General features: G+C 38.2%; 1 protein-coding gene across 1 annotated transcript in view; it reads right to left on the bottom strand.

Annotated features, from left to right (window-relative positions):
• The window catches only part of TFEC (transcription factor EC), a 97,720-nt gene that overhangs the window by 36,652 nt on the left and 44,209 nt on the right, over window positions 1-16,859 (bottom strand). The window contains exon 2 of the mRNA XM_059816546.1: window positions 395-646. Coding sequence (XP_059672529.1) covers window positions 395-646 — 252 coding nt within the window. The remainder of the gene's footprint in view (window positions 1-394; window positions 647-16,859) is intronic.

Below are 16,859 nucleotides of genomic sequence, written 5' to 3'. Positions count from 1 at the left end.
TCAGATACATCTTTAAGGTAATCAGTATTTAACTTTGTTATGCAGCTAGGATAATACTTTTAGACAGAAATAGCTCTCTGAAAAAAAAAAAGCTTTGCACTGCAAAGTACCTATTCAAAAAACGTAAGCAATATATGACACATAGATAAAAAAAATGCAATAGTACATTTTAACTGGCAGTGATTTAGAAGACTGCAATAACCTATTAACAGACATTCAAGGGAATCACCCACAGAATCCAAAAGGATTCAGGGAGCAAGTGCTGCAACCGAAGGCCCCGTGAAAGCAGAGAAAGTCATCTCTTGCCCACTACCAATAAAATGTGGGTCATGTAACTTTTTTGTAGAAGTTTGCAAAGCCCATTTCCCCATTCCTTTCACCAGCCTGGCCCTACCGCATTTTCGTGTTCTCCTCCAAGGGCCAGCAGCTTGGTAACAGGGCTTTCTGGTGTGCCAATATCGCTGACAGGAGGCATGTGTCCGTTTCTTAAAATGGAGGTCACTCCTGTGGGCTGGATTGTGTGGGAGTGGGACAAGGAGAGCGTCTGGCTGGACAGCTTGGTATCGAGGGTCAGGTACTGCTTCACCTGGTGCCTCTGGCTTTGCTGTATGTGGTATCTAGACTGATTTTCCAAATGTGTTTGTACCTGCGAAGTAATGGAAATAATTGCTGAAGTTTCAAGTTACTGGTACCAGTATTTGCCCATATGTTCACTTAAAAAACTTCAAAACAATAGATACGGCTTTGATAACACTTGGATAGGATTATTATTAACCTTACAATCTTTTTTTCAGTTTTGCACTCTTACACATTTCTTATTTGTGTACTATTTTCCCTAACACAGCTGAATAAACCTTCGGAATAATTATCAAAGAAAAATAGAATTAGAAAAGATAAACATGATCCTGAGAAAAGACCAGAAGTATGCTACACGTTTGTCTCTTCTCATTTAAGAATGATCTCTGTGGAAATCACTGATCATTACAATCAAATCTACAAGCATATATGTACTCTAAAATTAATATTACAGTGTATTTACTCTTTTGTGCTTGAAAGAGTAAATAAATGTATAAAGAAAAACATAATCCAACCAACTTCAAGTAATATCAACAGCAGCAGACATTGGCTCATACCTAAATTCACATTTGGCTCACCTTGTAATAAGTACAGTCAGTTAAATGAGGCATTGTTGTACTTTTGCAAAAAAACCCAAACAACAAAATAAAGAGTCCGAGCTACAGTCCTGGATGACTGTTCACTGTCCTCCAACTGTGCAGTCTTCTTGAAGTGCCTCTTGAGGACAGATAACTTTTTGAGTTGGTAGGACTTTATAAACTGAGTGGTCATGCCAAAATGGCTAATTGAGTAAGACTTTGGGCCATGCTTTGATTACAGAGATTGACAGTTGCTACTTCAAACAGCTCCCATTTCAGATCAATGTCACATTCCTGCAATTTAACTACCAGAGGAGCATTGCATACACAAACCTTACTGTCATTTCAGCCTTGTGGCTTTCTTCTCTTCCTATGGCATGACTGGTCACAAATTTCTTGTAATAAATTTTTCTCAAGTGGCCTCAGTGTAGGCATGATTAATATTAGTTAAATAATAGCAAGACTTGCTTTGCAGCCCTTTTTTCTCAAAAAAAAAATTAAGTCATTTAAAAAAACTTCTTTTTAATTCCCCTAACATACACAAGCAGAGAGAAATAGCCCATGGAAGGGGTTTGCATTTAAATTAGCTATATTTTTGTACGATTTGCAGTACCTACTTTATTTTTAATCATGTTATGGTGGCATGTCTACAATTATTTTAATTATGTTTCTTTAAACTAATTCTCTAGTCACATAAAAAAGATTAAGCTATGCAGTAATAAATATAATATTAATTATTTTGATGTAAGCCTTAAAGTTATTAAATGATATTCCATTAAAATTTTGATATAAAATCCTAAATACACTGTTTAGATTTTCCCCTGTTTCATGTTAGCAAGGTATGCATCCCATGTAAAGTTTTAAAAACTACATGTGTATTTGGGATTTAATTAAATCATATTACCTGTCTTAACTGAGATTTTTGTGTTAGTTTTAGAAAGTGTATAATGTTCTGTTAATTTAAGCTCTGATTTATCATGCTTAAGGATACATGTAAAACCATCCCAAACCATTCAGATACTTATGCACCTATTTACTCCTTGAGCTTCAGTAAGACTTAAGCTCATATTGAAAGTTAGACACTCAAGCAGTTTCTTAAATTAGAATCCAAACATGAAATCTACTGCATGCCAGTTCAACCAGAGTATTGATCTTGGGCAAAATGCAATGCAAGGGAGAGAAAATATGTCTCATTGTATGGCCAGAGCAGGGATTTCCTGTGCACCCTTGTTTTCTGATGCTGTTCCAGAAGCACCCCCAGACACTTCGTGCTTGTGCTGGACTCTAGGGTCACTGAATGAATGCATGCAAAGTGACCACTACCAGACCCTTGCACTGCCTAAACTGATGAAGATCTCTTTCCAGCAGTGCAAAGCACAGCTTTGAAAGCACAGCTTCTTCACGTGGCATAAATAGGAGTGGGCTCAAAGCATAGGCTACAAATGTATCTACTGTGTTTCGCCCCAGCTACTATTTTCTCTTAAATGAAGCTGATGATCACTCAGTAATGAGCAACGAATTGTTCTCTTAGAAATTCCACAAGCCTACCTGAAGCATGAAATCCAGAGTATTACATATCTTCAAATTAAATGGAAAACATAAGAAATTTACAGTGTCTGAAGTCTATACTACCTTGATTTAAAATTTGTTTTTAACAAGGAATTTTAATAAGAAAGTGGGTTCTGCCACAAGAAGATTGCCGAAAAGTCAATGGCTTGCTTTTTCGTTTCTCTGGACTTCAGATTGCTAGTGGCTGACCGAAACCTCTGAGCAGCCCAATTTCCTAGTGAACCACCACAGGGCCATCCCACCGGGCAAGGGGAGGATCTGTGAAAGACTATCAGCTAACTGCTGACTAAGTGAAAAATCAGGTTTATCAGGAGTGCTTATTTTGTATGACAGTCTTTGAGTGCTCATTTTGTATGACATTCTTTGAGTGCTCATATCCTGCCAGTACTGTCCTGAACTTCCACAAACAGGGAAAGATTTTAAAGCTTCGCTGACAGGATCTGTTACTATGGTTTTGCAAACCTCTCCATCCCCTTTACTGTGCCAGCTGCAGCCATTACAAAGCAGAACCATTGAGGTTAAAAACAGATCTATGCCCTGATTTTCAAAAACTACCTAATGTTGCAATCCCTGATCATCTTTATATATCTAAATAAGTCTTAGAAGTTAATGCTAACAATAAGGAGTAAAGCACTTTTGAAAGTCAGACCGCTATGTAAATAAAAAGCAGAGCTGGAATCCTATTTTTATAATCATACTGCTAGTGTATAATAAATGGGGGAAAAAAGTCAAGCTATGCTAAAGGAATACTAAAATTACAAATCAAGCTCCCAAAATTTAGAAATGACTGTTAAAACTGCCCATGCAACATGTGTGAAATAGGAGCAGCAACTCAAAATTTAATAATTTTGTGAAACCAGGTAGTCCAGTGTCAAACACCAAGTATGATTGGTTTATTCTCCACTGGGATGCTGGATGACTTCTATTATCTTATATCAATAGTATTAAGCTAAGCTTCAGTTTAAGTTTTCTGAAAATTTTAGATGAAATAAACTCTTTTAAATAACTATTACCATAATTACAAACATTAAACATTGACTTGATTTTGAGCTTCTTTTTAATGGTGTAAGAAGAGTGGCTAAGCACTGGCACAGGTTGCCCAGAGAGGTTGAGGAATCTCCATCCTTGGAGATTTTCAGAACTTGACTGGACAAGGCCTTGAGAACCTGAGGAAGCAAAAGAAATCTGAAATAGCCAGGTAAAATTTGAACTGGTAGTCTAAATATTGAAACTCTGGATAATCATTATCAAGTCTGGGGAAAAAATGGTATCAGGTTAGGTATCAGTGAAATAAATGCAAAAAGCAAAAGAACTGAAAGATCACTCCCACACATAAGTAATCCTACAAGTAAAACAGCCCAGATCAACATGTACTTAGCTGCTTACAGACCTTTATCATGTGTATGTCTTAGATCCACCAGATAAGGTGTTTCCACAAAAAAATGAAAAAAAAAAATATTTCAGAATAGAAACATACTTATTTTGCCCAGTAATTCCAGTACGGTATCCTCCAGCAGTGTTGGGAGACTAATTTTCTAATTCCTCATCTTGTGAGAGTTCCCATAATCTGTGAGAACATTTTTTCAGAGACTATGTGAAATTTTAAGGTGAGGGTCTCTAAATCTCTCCAGGCTAGGAGTCCTCCAATATATAAAACCATTAAAGCTTCTTTGGGCCAGGGACCTGCAATGTTGATGCTGACACACCCTTTACTGCCACAACAGTATGAATATAGGGTTACCTTCTTTTTTTTTCCTCTCTCTGGGTCAGTGAATATTTAATCATTTGTTTAAAGCAGAACAACTTTAAAGGAAGACCCTGAGATGGTTTTCAGGGTAGAGCAACCAAGAAGCTGGCAGCTTTGTGGAACCTGGGTTCTCATCTCTAACACTCATTAAGCAGTGTGATTTGATAAAGCATATCTTCTAGCTCTCAGCAGACTGTTTTATATTAAACATCTCTCTGCCTTCCTATTTTTTTGTGAAATGGATGACCTTGCTTCTTGACATGCCTGATTTATGGGAATGCCTAGCAGAAATAGGCACCCAGTGACCACCTGATGATCCAGATCCTGACTCAGACAAGCCTCAGGCACAGCCCAGGACTTAGCGCTGTCCTACTGGCACATCTGCTCTAGCTCTCGGTACAGTCAGTGACCTGACCCTTCCTGCCAAGTGCTGTTGAAGTTATATAGGTTCTTTTGACTATTGTGTGTGGAAGGTGTAACGAGGTGACGAATTTGTGCAGATGAACTGCTGGTTCTCCTCCCAGGCATTCTCTTGCAGCAGCTGTGGCCATGTACTTTAAATGCTAATTATTTCAGATTATTTGAGGAGTGAAGGATAGCATAAAGTTCAACAGTAAATAGATTATCTGTTCCTTCCTAGGCACTGCTTTTGTCTATTATCTGGCTTTCCTAATCACAGTGAAATTAAAGGCTATTCAGAACCATAAACATCAAGCATGCAGGGAGCCAAAAGCATCCAGCCCAAACTCAAATATTATAATTCCATCAGAACAAAGTTAGAACAGAAATGAACACCCTGAGATGGATTTTGTAATCCAGAAAAGATCCCAATGCACATGTAACTGACTGTACTTATTTCTATTTTATATCTCACTGACAAGCCAGTTCAGAGAAGAAGAACATAACAGCCTTTCAGAATTACAGATGCATATTCAAACTTCTTCAATTGCTCTTTCTAATTTCAGCACACATCATCGTGTTGTAAAACTGTGGTAGAGTTGTGTAACATCTTTTCCCACAGTCACACTAATTTTACTTTCATTTCTAGTATATCACACAATGGCATAACTAGGCCTTCAGTAGTTTATTTACGTGAACTGTTTCACTTCCACTTTTGCTGATGAGATTTTTCTTCCATTAGTAAAAGAATACCTAGCATGCCAAAAGTAAGAAAAAGGGCATATTTAGGGGACCTAAAAGAGGCATGAACAATGCCAATGATACTCCAGTAAATAGCAGTGCTACATCTGGTATTGGTATTCCGCTAAGATCAAGCAGTTGATACCTGTATTCCCAGGCTGCTTAGCCCAACATCAGTCCTGGGAGGAATAATACGAAAACTGAAAAGAGATTCAATTAATAAATTATTAAAAGATAGGAATATAATTAATGCTAGTCAACATAGTTCTGTGCAAAATAAGCCTTGTCAAACAAATCTACTTCTGTTCTTTGATGAGATTTCAAGTTAAGTTGCCAAAGGTAACGATGTAGGTATAATACACGTCAACTTTTGCGTGCCTTTTGACTTAGTATCATTCAATATTCTAATTAAAAATATAGCACTACACAATATCAATAAAGCGTGTTTTAAACTGGATTAAGAATTGTCTAAAGAACACGCGTAAGAAAGTAATCAGCAAAGGCTCAGCATCAGAAAGAAGGGCTCTTCAGTCTTGTACTATTCAACATTTCCATCAGTGATTCGGGACTAATGAAAAATAAAACTGACTAGAAAGAATAAATATTTTTTAGAGTGCTGATTCCATTGAAAGAAAATGTGTTCCCAGTCAGGCAAATACACATCTGCATATGCTGGAGGAAGAAATACTGGATGCAACAATGGAGAAAACTGAATGGAGAAAACTGAATGGAGAAAACACTGGAAGCAGAGAGATGTAAAGAATTTGGGGTCATAACAAGCCAGCAACTCAGCAGTAGTGTCCAGGTGATGCTATAGCAAGAAAGGGAAAATGGCGTAAAGGAAGTAGTGAACAGGAGCCTGGCTTTACTCTTCTTTTATTTATGGCTCAGGAGAGATCAATAATTGAATCCTAAAAATAATTCTACCCTAAATGTTTTTAAAACACTGTTGAAAAAATAGAAAGGATACAGAAAAGAACTATGGAAGTAACTGAAGACTGAGAAAAGGGTGTTTCAATGAAAGTTTAAAGAAACTCAGCTATGTTCTTGTTGTCAAACTGAAATTTGTGAAATTTGTGGGAGATGCTGAGTGCGATAGGGTCTTTCAGCTAGCACAGAATGCATGGCAAGAGCGGCTCACCACAAGCTGATGTTAGGCAAGCTGCTATCGGAAATTATGTGAATAAACAGTGAAATACTCAAAAGGAAATGCTCTAATTGCCGTTTTCTTCAAACTAAGGTCGATGACTTTCTGGAGGAGATGCATTAGCCAAATCCAAGATATACATTTATCGAACACATTTTTGGACTCAAAGCTGAGTACTAGGATAATAACTGAATGGAATACAAAAGCCTGTGATTTTAGAGGAATTAGAATGAGTGGTCTAATAGCACTTCCTTTGTTTAAGTTTTATGGACTTTTGGATCTGAGAACTGGTTACTATAATAGGAACTTTTTCTTTGATGAAAATTCACTCTGAATTTCATAAATGTTTAAATCTCTGCTACAAAATAATATGCTTAAATATGGTCACAGTATATTCAGTATATTAAGTAGACTTCAGTACAGTTTGCTATTTATGCTGTATGTTAATTTGTTACAGTGTTTTTAATAGCTTTTGAAGTAAAATTTCTCACCCTGACGGGATAGCATCATTTATCATTAGTCCTGAACAAAACACCCCTCTGCAACTGTTTGAGTTTTGGGGCCTCATGTTCTTTTCAGCCTCTGTACCAGAAAATAAACATCTAATTATGAACTTTTTAATTATTAAAATATTCTGTAAGTACCCAAAAAGTCTAATTCCATTTTAGGATAAGAAACACAGTCACAACACAGACTATTTTAGCTCTATTTCTGAGGACTTTCAAATGGATTTTAACAGTCAAGAAAAAAAAGCATTTTTAGTGATGAAATAATCCTTTTTAACTTCTATTACAAATGAACATCAGTTGTTTGTTTGTCCTGCTCTTTCTATTAAACTTTTTGAGAAAAGCGTATTTGTGAAATTTTTTCATAATAAAATGAAATTTCAATTTAACTTAGCAATTATACACTTCTGTTCTATCTTAAAAACTATCACCAACTCATGTAGCTGTTCACTTTAATGTTTAGTTTATAAAAGCATGGTGATTATGTCAATTAATTACTTAAGCTAAATACAGTAATTAATTTTTAAATGTGAATATTTTTCTTATTGGAACTTTGATCTGACTAGATGAGACCTTCTCCATTAATATGCATGAAGAGAGAATACAAAGCAAAAGACATCCAGTCTGGCAACTCACAGCTGTGTTTAGTTGATGCCTTACAGTAGCTTTCAAGTTAAGAAAAAATTCTCATGTGACTCTAATGCACTATTTTTCATCTTATTTAACCTTTGACATCATATTCATCAGGAACTTGTGAATGTTCTTTCAAGGGTGAAGAGACTGAATAAGAAATATTTTAAAGTTCTTTGACAAAGGCCATGTCTTCAACAATGACTACTGTTTCTGTATTTTGGTATCTCAATGTCTAAAAATAGCTGATAATTATAAATGCGGGGTAGGATGGGAGCAATCGGAAATTCTCCATCACACTGCCAATGATTATGAAAAGCAAGAGGAATGTGGGAGCAAAAGAGCTGCAGAATAGACTTTGCAGAAACCGGTATTGGGTAAGAAAACTTTCTCTGCACAGCATAGGCAGCAGAACAGCATTTCTCTCAGGCAGAGAAAGGCAGCAGAGCTCTCAGGGATGTGGCAGTTAGAGCTAGATCTTACAGCTAGCCATTTTCTGTCAAATCCCTGTGCAGACACAGGGATTTTGATAGCATTTCCCCATTGTGGTATTCTCCAGCACTCACTGAGCATTGATGGAGCTCAGTCCTTTCAGGTATTCCTCTGCGCTAACCTCCTTGTGCAATCAGAAATGAGTTGGGGGAAGCCAACTACCTGCACTGAACAGCTACAGAGACATTATCAAAGCAAGCACTTCCATTTGTGCCGGTATACCTGAGACACTCTTGGCTTCTTAATTGAACTCCTGCAGTTAAGATACACGCAGCTCTGATGGCTCCTTATCCATCACCAGCTTGACTTCTGAAGAAAGGATCCCTAAGGTCTTAAGGCCAGCTTGTCATGTTTTCAAATAACAATGAGTCTCGATGACTTTGTGGTCTTCACTGGCAGAAAAGACTCAAGTTTTTAACATCGCACTATAAAAACAGCCTATAAAGTTAAGCAAAGCAAACTACAGGAAGTATTTTTACAAAACTATCCCTTTGATTTAAGTTAGAATTTAAGCTGAAAACCTAAACTGTGAATAAAACCAACCACTACTTAATAGGCCACACAAGCGTAACAATGGACCACAATCAAATTATGAAACCTCGGCCAATATCCTTGCTTTGACTCTGCACAGTGACCCTGTCCATGCTCTCATTGATTCATGAGATCTGTGAATATAAGAAATCTTTACTTGTTCCAGTTCCTTTTTATTGTTGGTGTTATTAAAAGTCAGTGAATGTGACTCTTGCATTTGAAGAATGGCAAGAAACTTTTTGTACAGCTAGCTATGTTTAAAGAGCTACGTCTTGATACCTTTACTCAACTACTTGTTGCTACCTCCAGAAGTTATTCAAATGAGGTCAGCTAATGAGATGCTATTAAATGGAGAAGAGGGTATCACACACGCATTCAAGGAAAATCAGTTTTGAATATGGAAAGTACAATCATCTGCGTTGTAGTTAAAAAACATCTGCTAATGAACTTCTATCAGTGCAGTTTGTTCAGGCCTTGTAATAGAAACAAAACAGCAGCATTGAAAGTTCTTCTGTATTTCTCAACTGCAACAATTAGCACAGATCCATAAAAGTTACAGTTATAGCAGCACAGGAAATCTGTAACTAGAATGGTGTATTTTATTCAGAGATTCAAGATTTTCTGACAAATATCGTATGTCAAAAAGAAATCTACTCCAAAATATTGGATTTGTATAACACAGGCTGATACAGGAACTGGGAATAATTAAAATGTTTGCAGACGTGAAAGTTTATATTTTAAGGTCAGCTTTTTAAACTATTTAACTTCAGATGAAAGGGCTCAGAAAAGACAAAAGATGACTGTATTATGAGATCCATATATTCTATTTTCTAATCCATAGGTAAAGTTTGGAATATAGGTCTAACATGGCAGACAACCAGTAGGTATGTGTACTACCTTTATGTGTAGATGAGAAAGTGAGGTGGCTGAACTTCAAAATGAATGAACCAAAAGAAGAAAGATCACTGGTGTGATGACTACTTTAGTAAATTCCTGAATAGTTTCTAAAGACTCTGATTTGTTCTTTGATTTCTAACTGTTTTCATATGACAACTATCATTTTCTCACTTGTATCTCACTTTAAAGGTTAAAAGAACTCAGAGAGAAGTCAGCCTTAAAAAGTATGAAGAGGGAGCATGAAGTAACACGTTTCTTATTGTTTGCTACATATTTTTTCTGGCTCCCCAGGTTAGCAGACGCTGTATCATTTGAGACGCAATGATGGCAACAATATGCCTCCTGTTCAGTTACAGACAGCAAAACAATCCTAGAAGCTAGATCTAAAAAGTGTATTTTCCTGGTATGTAAGGATATGGACATCAAATATAATGTGGAAAAAAGTACTGATGGTAAAATTGTAAGAGAAGAATATAGGGTTTTTTTTAGTATACTGATATTTCTGAGGGAGGGGTATGTCTTCTTGTCCCTACTTCTTCATTCCATTGGACAAGTAGTGTTTGCGCAGAAATAATAACATTTATAATGCGCTTTCCAATAACTTTGTCATGTTTTGGCAGCACAAGCTAAAGAAGAAAAATACAAAACCTGAACACAGTAAGCCTACCTCGGGCATGCTATTCTTCTTCAAAAATGCAGTAAGTTCAAAAGGTTTAATGACTTTGCATAAAACCACTGGTTTTGCCATTTCTAATATGAAAGATTCGTGACTGTATGCCAAGGGGACTATATCGAGTTCCTCAAAAAAGTGAAACCCATTGGTTGAAAAGCACGATCAGTTTGTTAAAAAAGTGGTAACAATTTCACCACCAGATGACAGCACTGCTTATTACTAACCCCTTTTTGTGTGTTTCAGTCCTCCCTCATTTTGAAAACAAACTGTACCGAGGTATGCACCCCCCAGCCCATGCACTGCAAGAACGGAGGAAACAAAGCTGGTGGCATAAGGTGGTTTGGTGACGTAGTCACATCAGGGAGGCTAATCTGTTGGACAAGTTATTTTAAGTCTGTGAAGGGTTATAGCTTCTGTAAAGACACAGACAAAACCAGCTTCAGCCTAAGAAATGTGCTTTCTATTGCTTTCCTCAGTCTCAGAATGATAAAGAGGGCAAGGGGGGAAGCTTTCAAAGTAGGCATCTTAGGTTCAGCTTCACAACACGATTTTTGTGAAATCAAGGCAGCAACATCATTTTAAGCCAGCTTAGCATCTGGCCACAAAGTGTGCTTTCATACAAAGGGAGCAGACTGGGTTAGCTGACGGCAGTAGATGATGTTTCCATCAAAAATAGGAATGGCACATCAAGGACAGCTAGATGAGAAAAAAGTAATAAAAAATATTTCATATCAGTTGTTCAGAGCATTTTTTAAAATCCACCTGGACCATTTTGTGTTCAAATATGTTATATGGCTGTAAGTGGCAACGCATCTGACCATGTTCATACTTCAGGATGTTGTTGGCATGCTGTTCATGGGGTTAGCAAACATTACCTTCGGTACTTGAACACCAGCTACAAATCAGTATATTCTTTCAGCGATACACTTTCATTTATGTTCTGAGAGTAATAACAGTGGATTTACAGTGCAGTAATTATGTGGTCTTTGAAATATTTTAACAATTTCATAGGATTTATGTTAGCCACTATTCTTACAAATAAGAGTTAAATAAAGAGCCTTGCTGTTAGTGAAAAAAACACCTAATATTGTCAGAAAAGATAATGAATATAAATTTGTACTTAAAATTGTATAATTTATTTTGAGGATTCTTTTCTGAACTAGTTTTGTATGTTTGAGTCTGAAAAGATACTTTTCAGCCTGACACCAATGAGTATCTGCTAAAGAGGAGAAGGGAAGCCATGAATTCATTCAGAGAACACTTTCAGGGTGACAGGCTCCAAACAGTTATGTTTTGCTGTACTCCGCAGCTGACTGGAAATCTCACAAAAATAGCATAATTGCTACTTTCAGTACTGAACTGAGCAAGCAGTCTTGCCTTTTGATGTGTATTTAAAGTAATCTTAGTTCACAACATGTTCCATTCAGCAGTAACTCAATTAACCAAAAAAAAAAAAAAGATACTATATTAATACCATTTCTAATATACAGCAGATCAAAATTGAGTTCCTTTTTAAATTACTTAAATGCTGAAATCAGCCTTTAAAAACCTTTAGAACAAGAACTGCTGTAAAAACACCATAAATATAATAGAATCAAAAGGCAGCCTAGCAGAAACAAGTACATGTCCTTCAGTGTTAGAGTTGTACTTTACAGCATTTCCATTTCAATTCAGGTACAACAAACGTTTGTGCACTTAGTAGACACTACAGAATAGGAGCTGGATGAGTGATATATAGGGTAAGCTCAAACTACTCAACAGGTTTCAGCCAATATCAACTAAATAAAAACAAGTTAATTAACAAAAGATGATAGATTTTACTGGGATTAATCAAGAGAAACTCCCACTTAATTTAAATGAGATTCTGTGTGAATATGGAATTAATGATTACTACTGGTAAGTCATTATTAAGAGCATTAATTATAAGCTGTATTGTTCAGAACAAGTCTTTTAAATGCAATGCTCCTAATGAGAAAAGGAATGTACAAGTTAAAAATAAGTTCAGTTAGAATTGCCTAGAAAAATTATTGTCATAGCTATGTATCTGTGAAATTTTTCTGCCCCCAAAATTAATTTTTTTAGTTGAAAGTAAGAATATTTAATAATGATAATAGTATTTTAAAGAGTCTTCAATATGTTGCCACAGAACTTTCAGCAGGAAAACATGTTACACTTTTTGCACTGCAACAAAGTGCTGTGCTGTGAATGTTAACACTAAGATTTAGTAAGTGAGTTTATTAGTATTAACAAATTTATTTAATTACCAAGTGAGTTAATTAGTATTTGTCAGCATAATCAGTAGGCCATGTTACGGAAAGAAGGCAAACAGTAGTCTCTTTGGTCTGCCTTAAGATGATGGCAGATAAAACTGTGATTCCGTCACACATGCAAAACAAAGCAAGAACCAATTAGCCTGATTTTCATCACACAGTTAAAGTGCAGAAACATTGGTTTGCCAGCATAGTTACCTACCGGCAGTGGCTGGATTCTGTCAGTTTTTATCACCTTTACAAAACAGCATCGCCCCAGAGCCCAGGTACCCGAACACAGCAGGGCAAACAAGAAAAGACTAGTACAAATCTGGCCACGAATAATGTATGTCACTGTTTGTGTGTATCCAGTTGGTTCGAGGGAAAGAAAGGAGAAGTGGTTCATAAGGGTATTTCCTTAACTCTGGCTGGAATTTCAGTTAAAGAAGAAGAAATGATACAGCACTTTTAAGGAAAGAAACATCCTATCTGTGTCTTAAATGCATTATCAACTGAAGAATAGATGCTGAAAGAAATCAATAGCATAATAACATGGCCATGTTAGCAGTTTCCTTCAATCGTTTTGTCAGTCTGTCATCACTGTTGCCATTCAAAAGGCCACAAAGCCTAAACACAGAGGCAGAACTCTTCCTATTACAGTCTTCTATTATGATAATCTAGAATGAGCTAATTATCTTCAACATCAAACACTAGGGTTAGTCTCAAGCCAGTTCACAGTCCCAGTTTATTCAGCACTGTTTCAAAGTAGTTTAACACAATTTACTGAGATTGACTTGGGCTCATCACCTCAGCTGTATGCAGAGAATATATGTAAGCATTAATCCATGCATTTCCAGCCCAGCTAAATTTGACCCTCATTTTCAACTCCTGAAGCAAGATTTTCATGTCGACTACTAAAGTTTCATTTTCACTTCCAAAGGTACATTTTACATTATTGTAGATTTTCTCTCTTCAAAAACTTTTATGGTGCAGTTGAGTTGAAATTTACATTTGACAAGGTAAGTGAAAAGGTCCTTCTCAATTATATCACCAACCCCCTTTTCTCCCGCATGAAGGTCTCTAAACCTTGAATGAGAAACTAAGCATAACAGTATCAACGGAGAATACTCAAGTCACCTGAGATTTGTGGATGGCGTTATCTTCCTATTTGCTGGAAGCCTTTGAGGCAATGTTCAGAGTAGTGGGAAGAGTAGGAAATGCTGACTCAGGATGAATTAAGATTACAAGAATGCTGTCAGAGCATGCAGGGATGAAACGAGGAAAGCCAAGGCCTCCTTGGAATTAAACCTGGCAAGGGATGTCGAGGTCAACAGGCAGGGTTTCTTCAAGTACATCGGAGGCAAAAGGAAAACTAGAGAAAATGTGGGCCCGCTGTTGAATGAGACAGGTGCCATGGTGACAGATGATGCAGAGAAGGCAGAGTTACTGAATGCCTCCTTTGCTTCAGTCTTTACTGCTCTGGCCAGCCCTGAGGATTCCCAGACTTCGGAGGTAAAAGAGAAAGCCTAGAAGAAGGAAGACTTTCCCTTGGTTGTGGAGGATCAAGTTAGAGACCAGTTAAGTAAACTGGACATCCACAAGTCCATGGGTCCTGATGGGATGCACCCACGAGTGCTGAGGAAGCTGGCAGAAGTCATTGCTGGGCCACTGTCCATCATCTTTGAAAGGTCCTGGAGAACAGGCGAGGTGCCTGAGGACTGGAGAAAAGCCAATGTCACTCCAGCCTTCAAAAAGGGCAAGAAGGAAGACCCAGAAAACTACAGGCCAGTCAGCCTCACCTCCATCCCTGGAAAGATGATGGAACAGCTCATTCTGGGCATCATCTCAAAGCATCTGGAGGAAAAGAAAGTTATCAGAAATAGTCAACATGGATTCACCAAAGGGAAGTCATGCCTGACCAATCTACGACGGCATGACTGGATGGACAGATGAGGGGAGGGCAGTAGATGTTGTCTACCTTGACTTCAGCAAGGCTTTCGACACCATCTCCCACATCATGCAAGCTTAGGAAGTGTGGGTTAGATGAATAGACAGTGGGGTGGATTGAAAACTGGCTGATAGATAGAGCTCAGAGGGTTGTGATTAGTGGCACAGGGTCTAGTTGGAGGTCTGTAACAAGTGGTGTTCCCCAGTCCTGTTGAATATATTCATCAATGACCTGGATGAAGGGATAGAGTGTGCCCTCAGCAAGTTTGCTGATGACACAAAACTGGGAGGAGTGGCGGACACACCGGAAGGCTGTGCTGCCATTCAGCGTGACCTGGACAGGCTGGACAGTCGGGCAGAGAGGAACCTTATGAAATTCAACAAAGGCAAGTGTAGAGTACTGCACCTGGGGAGGAATAACCCCATGCATCAGTACAGGTTAGGGGCTGACCTGCTGGAGAGCAGCTCCGTGGAGAGGGACATGGGAGTCCTGGTGGACAACAGGATGACCACGAGCCAGCAATGTGCCCTTGTGGCCAAGAAGGCCAATGGCATCCTGGGGTGCATCAAGAAGAGAGTGGCTAGCAGGTCGAGGGAGGTTATCCTCCCCCTCTACTCTGACCTGGTAAGGCCGCATCTGGAGTACTGTGTCCAGTTCTGGGCTCCCCGGTTCGAGAAGGACAGGGAGCTGCTGGAGAGGGTACAGCAAAGGGCTACGAAGATGATTAGGGGACTGGAACATCTTTCTTATGAGGAAAGGCTGAGGGACTTGGGTCTTTTTAGTCTGGAGAAGAGAAGACTGAGGGGGCATCTTATTAATGCTTATAAATACTTACGGGGTGGGTGCCAGGAGGATGGGCCAGTCTTTTTTCAGTGGTGCCTGGTGACAGGACAAGAGGTAATGGGCACAAACTTGGTCATAGGAAGTTCCATCTAAACATGAGGAGGAACTTCTTTACTTTGAGGGTGGCAGAGCACTGGAACAAGCTGCCCCGAGTGGTTGTGGAGTCTCCTTCTCTGGAGATATTCAAAACTCGCCTGGACACATTCCTGTGCAACCTGCTCTAGGTGAAACTGCTCTGGCAGGGGGGTTGGACTAGATGATCTTCAGAGGTCCCTTCCAACCCCTATCATTCTGTGATTCTGTGATTCTCTGAATAGGCACAAAATGAGAACTGGGTTTAATACGATTATGAAAGAGGAAAACACTACAACTAAGAAAAATTAGAAAAGTTAGACCAACTGGCTAGATTAATGTGATAATGTAAGTAGAAAAAATTAGGGCTCAATAAAAAGCTGCCAGAAGACAAAGCAATGGAAAGAACAGTAAGTTCAGTTTCTACTTAGAACGTATTTTGGGTATCCCTCTATTCCTAGCCAGAAGACCTGAAAGGAAAAATAAAGCCCTTCACCAGGAAAATAGGTAGAATAAAACTGTGAGGGAAAAGAAAGAGGAGTCTGTCATCATAATGAAAACTAAACAACCTTAAAAGAAGAAAAGGAAAACCAAGATAAGGCAATTACACAAGCTGGGAAGTAAACAAAACAATAACAATCAGAGAATGCTGGAACACAACAATAAGAAGAAATTTAGACCCTATTCCAGTTTTCTAGTGGATAGTTTACTTAGGTCCAAGTCTAAAACTGGTCCTGGCAGTAAGCAGCATGAAGCAGTGCTGCCATAATAAACATAAAGGATTGGAGTTCCCAGTTTGGCACAAGAACATGTCCTGGGTGGTTATGTAGAAGAAATGTTTAACCATTAAATGAAACAAAGAAATAGACATAAAAACAAGCTTGGATGCAGAAAATCCTGATTATCTCACTTTCTGTATTTGCACAGAACAAATTACACCTGAAGTTACACCTGAAGCTGAAGAGACCACAGGAGTACCTCAGCCAGAACGTTCTTTGCCAGTGTGGGCTCGGGATCATACAAAAGACTACCAGCAAAACAAGAAACAGTGATACTCCCAGAAGGGTTTTCGATCATCTTACAGATCCAAAGTGGATCTGATTGTTTTGTTGCTAGGGTTTTCTTCAAGATGGCAAATTTTGGACCAGACAGTGAATAGGCAGGCAAATAATTTAAAGCTTTAACTGCTTCATTAAAGCAAATCCCAGTCTATCCTCCCTCATAGACAAGAAGGCAGTACCAGCAGTACAGTTCCACTGTT

This window comes from Gavia stellata, chromosome 4 (assembly GCF_030936135.1).
Source record: "Gavia stellata isolate bGavSte3 chromosome 4, bGavSte3.hap2, whole genome shotgun sequence".
In the NCBI taxonomy this organism is placed as follows: Eukaryota; Metazoa; Chordata; class Aves; order Gaviiformes; family Gaviidae; genus Gavia; species Gavia stellata.
Note: the sequence above shows the minus strand (reverse complement) of the source record. Positions and strands in the feature narration are given on the sequence as shown.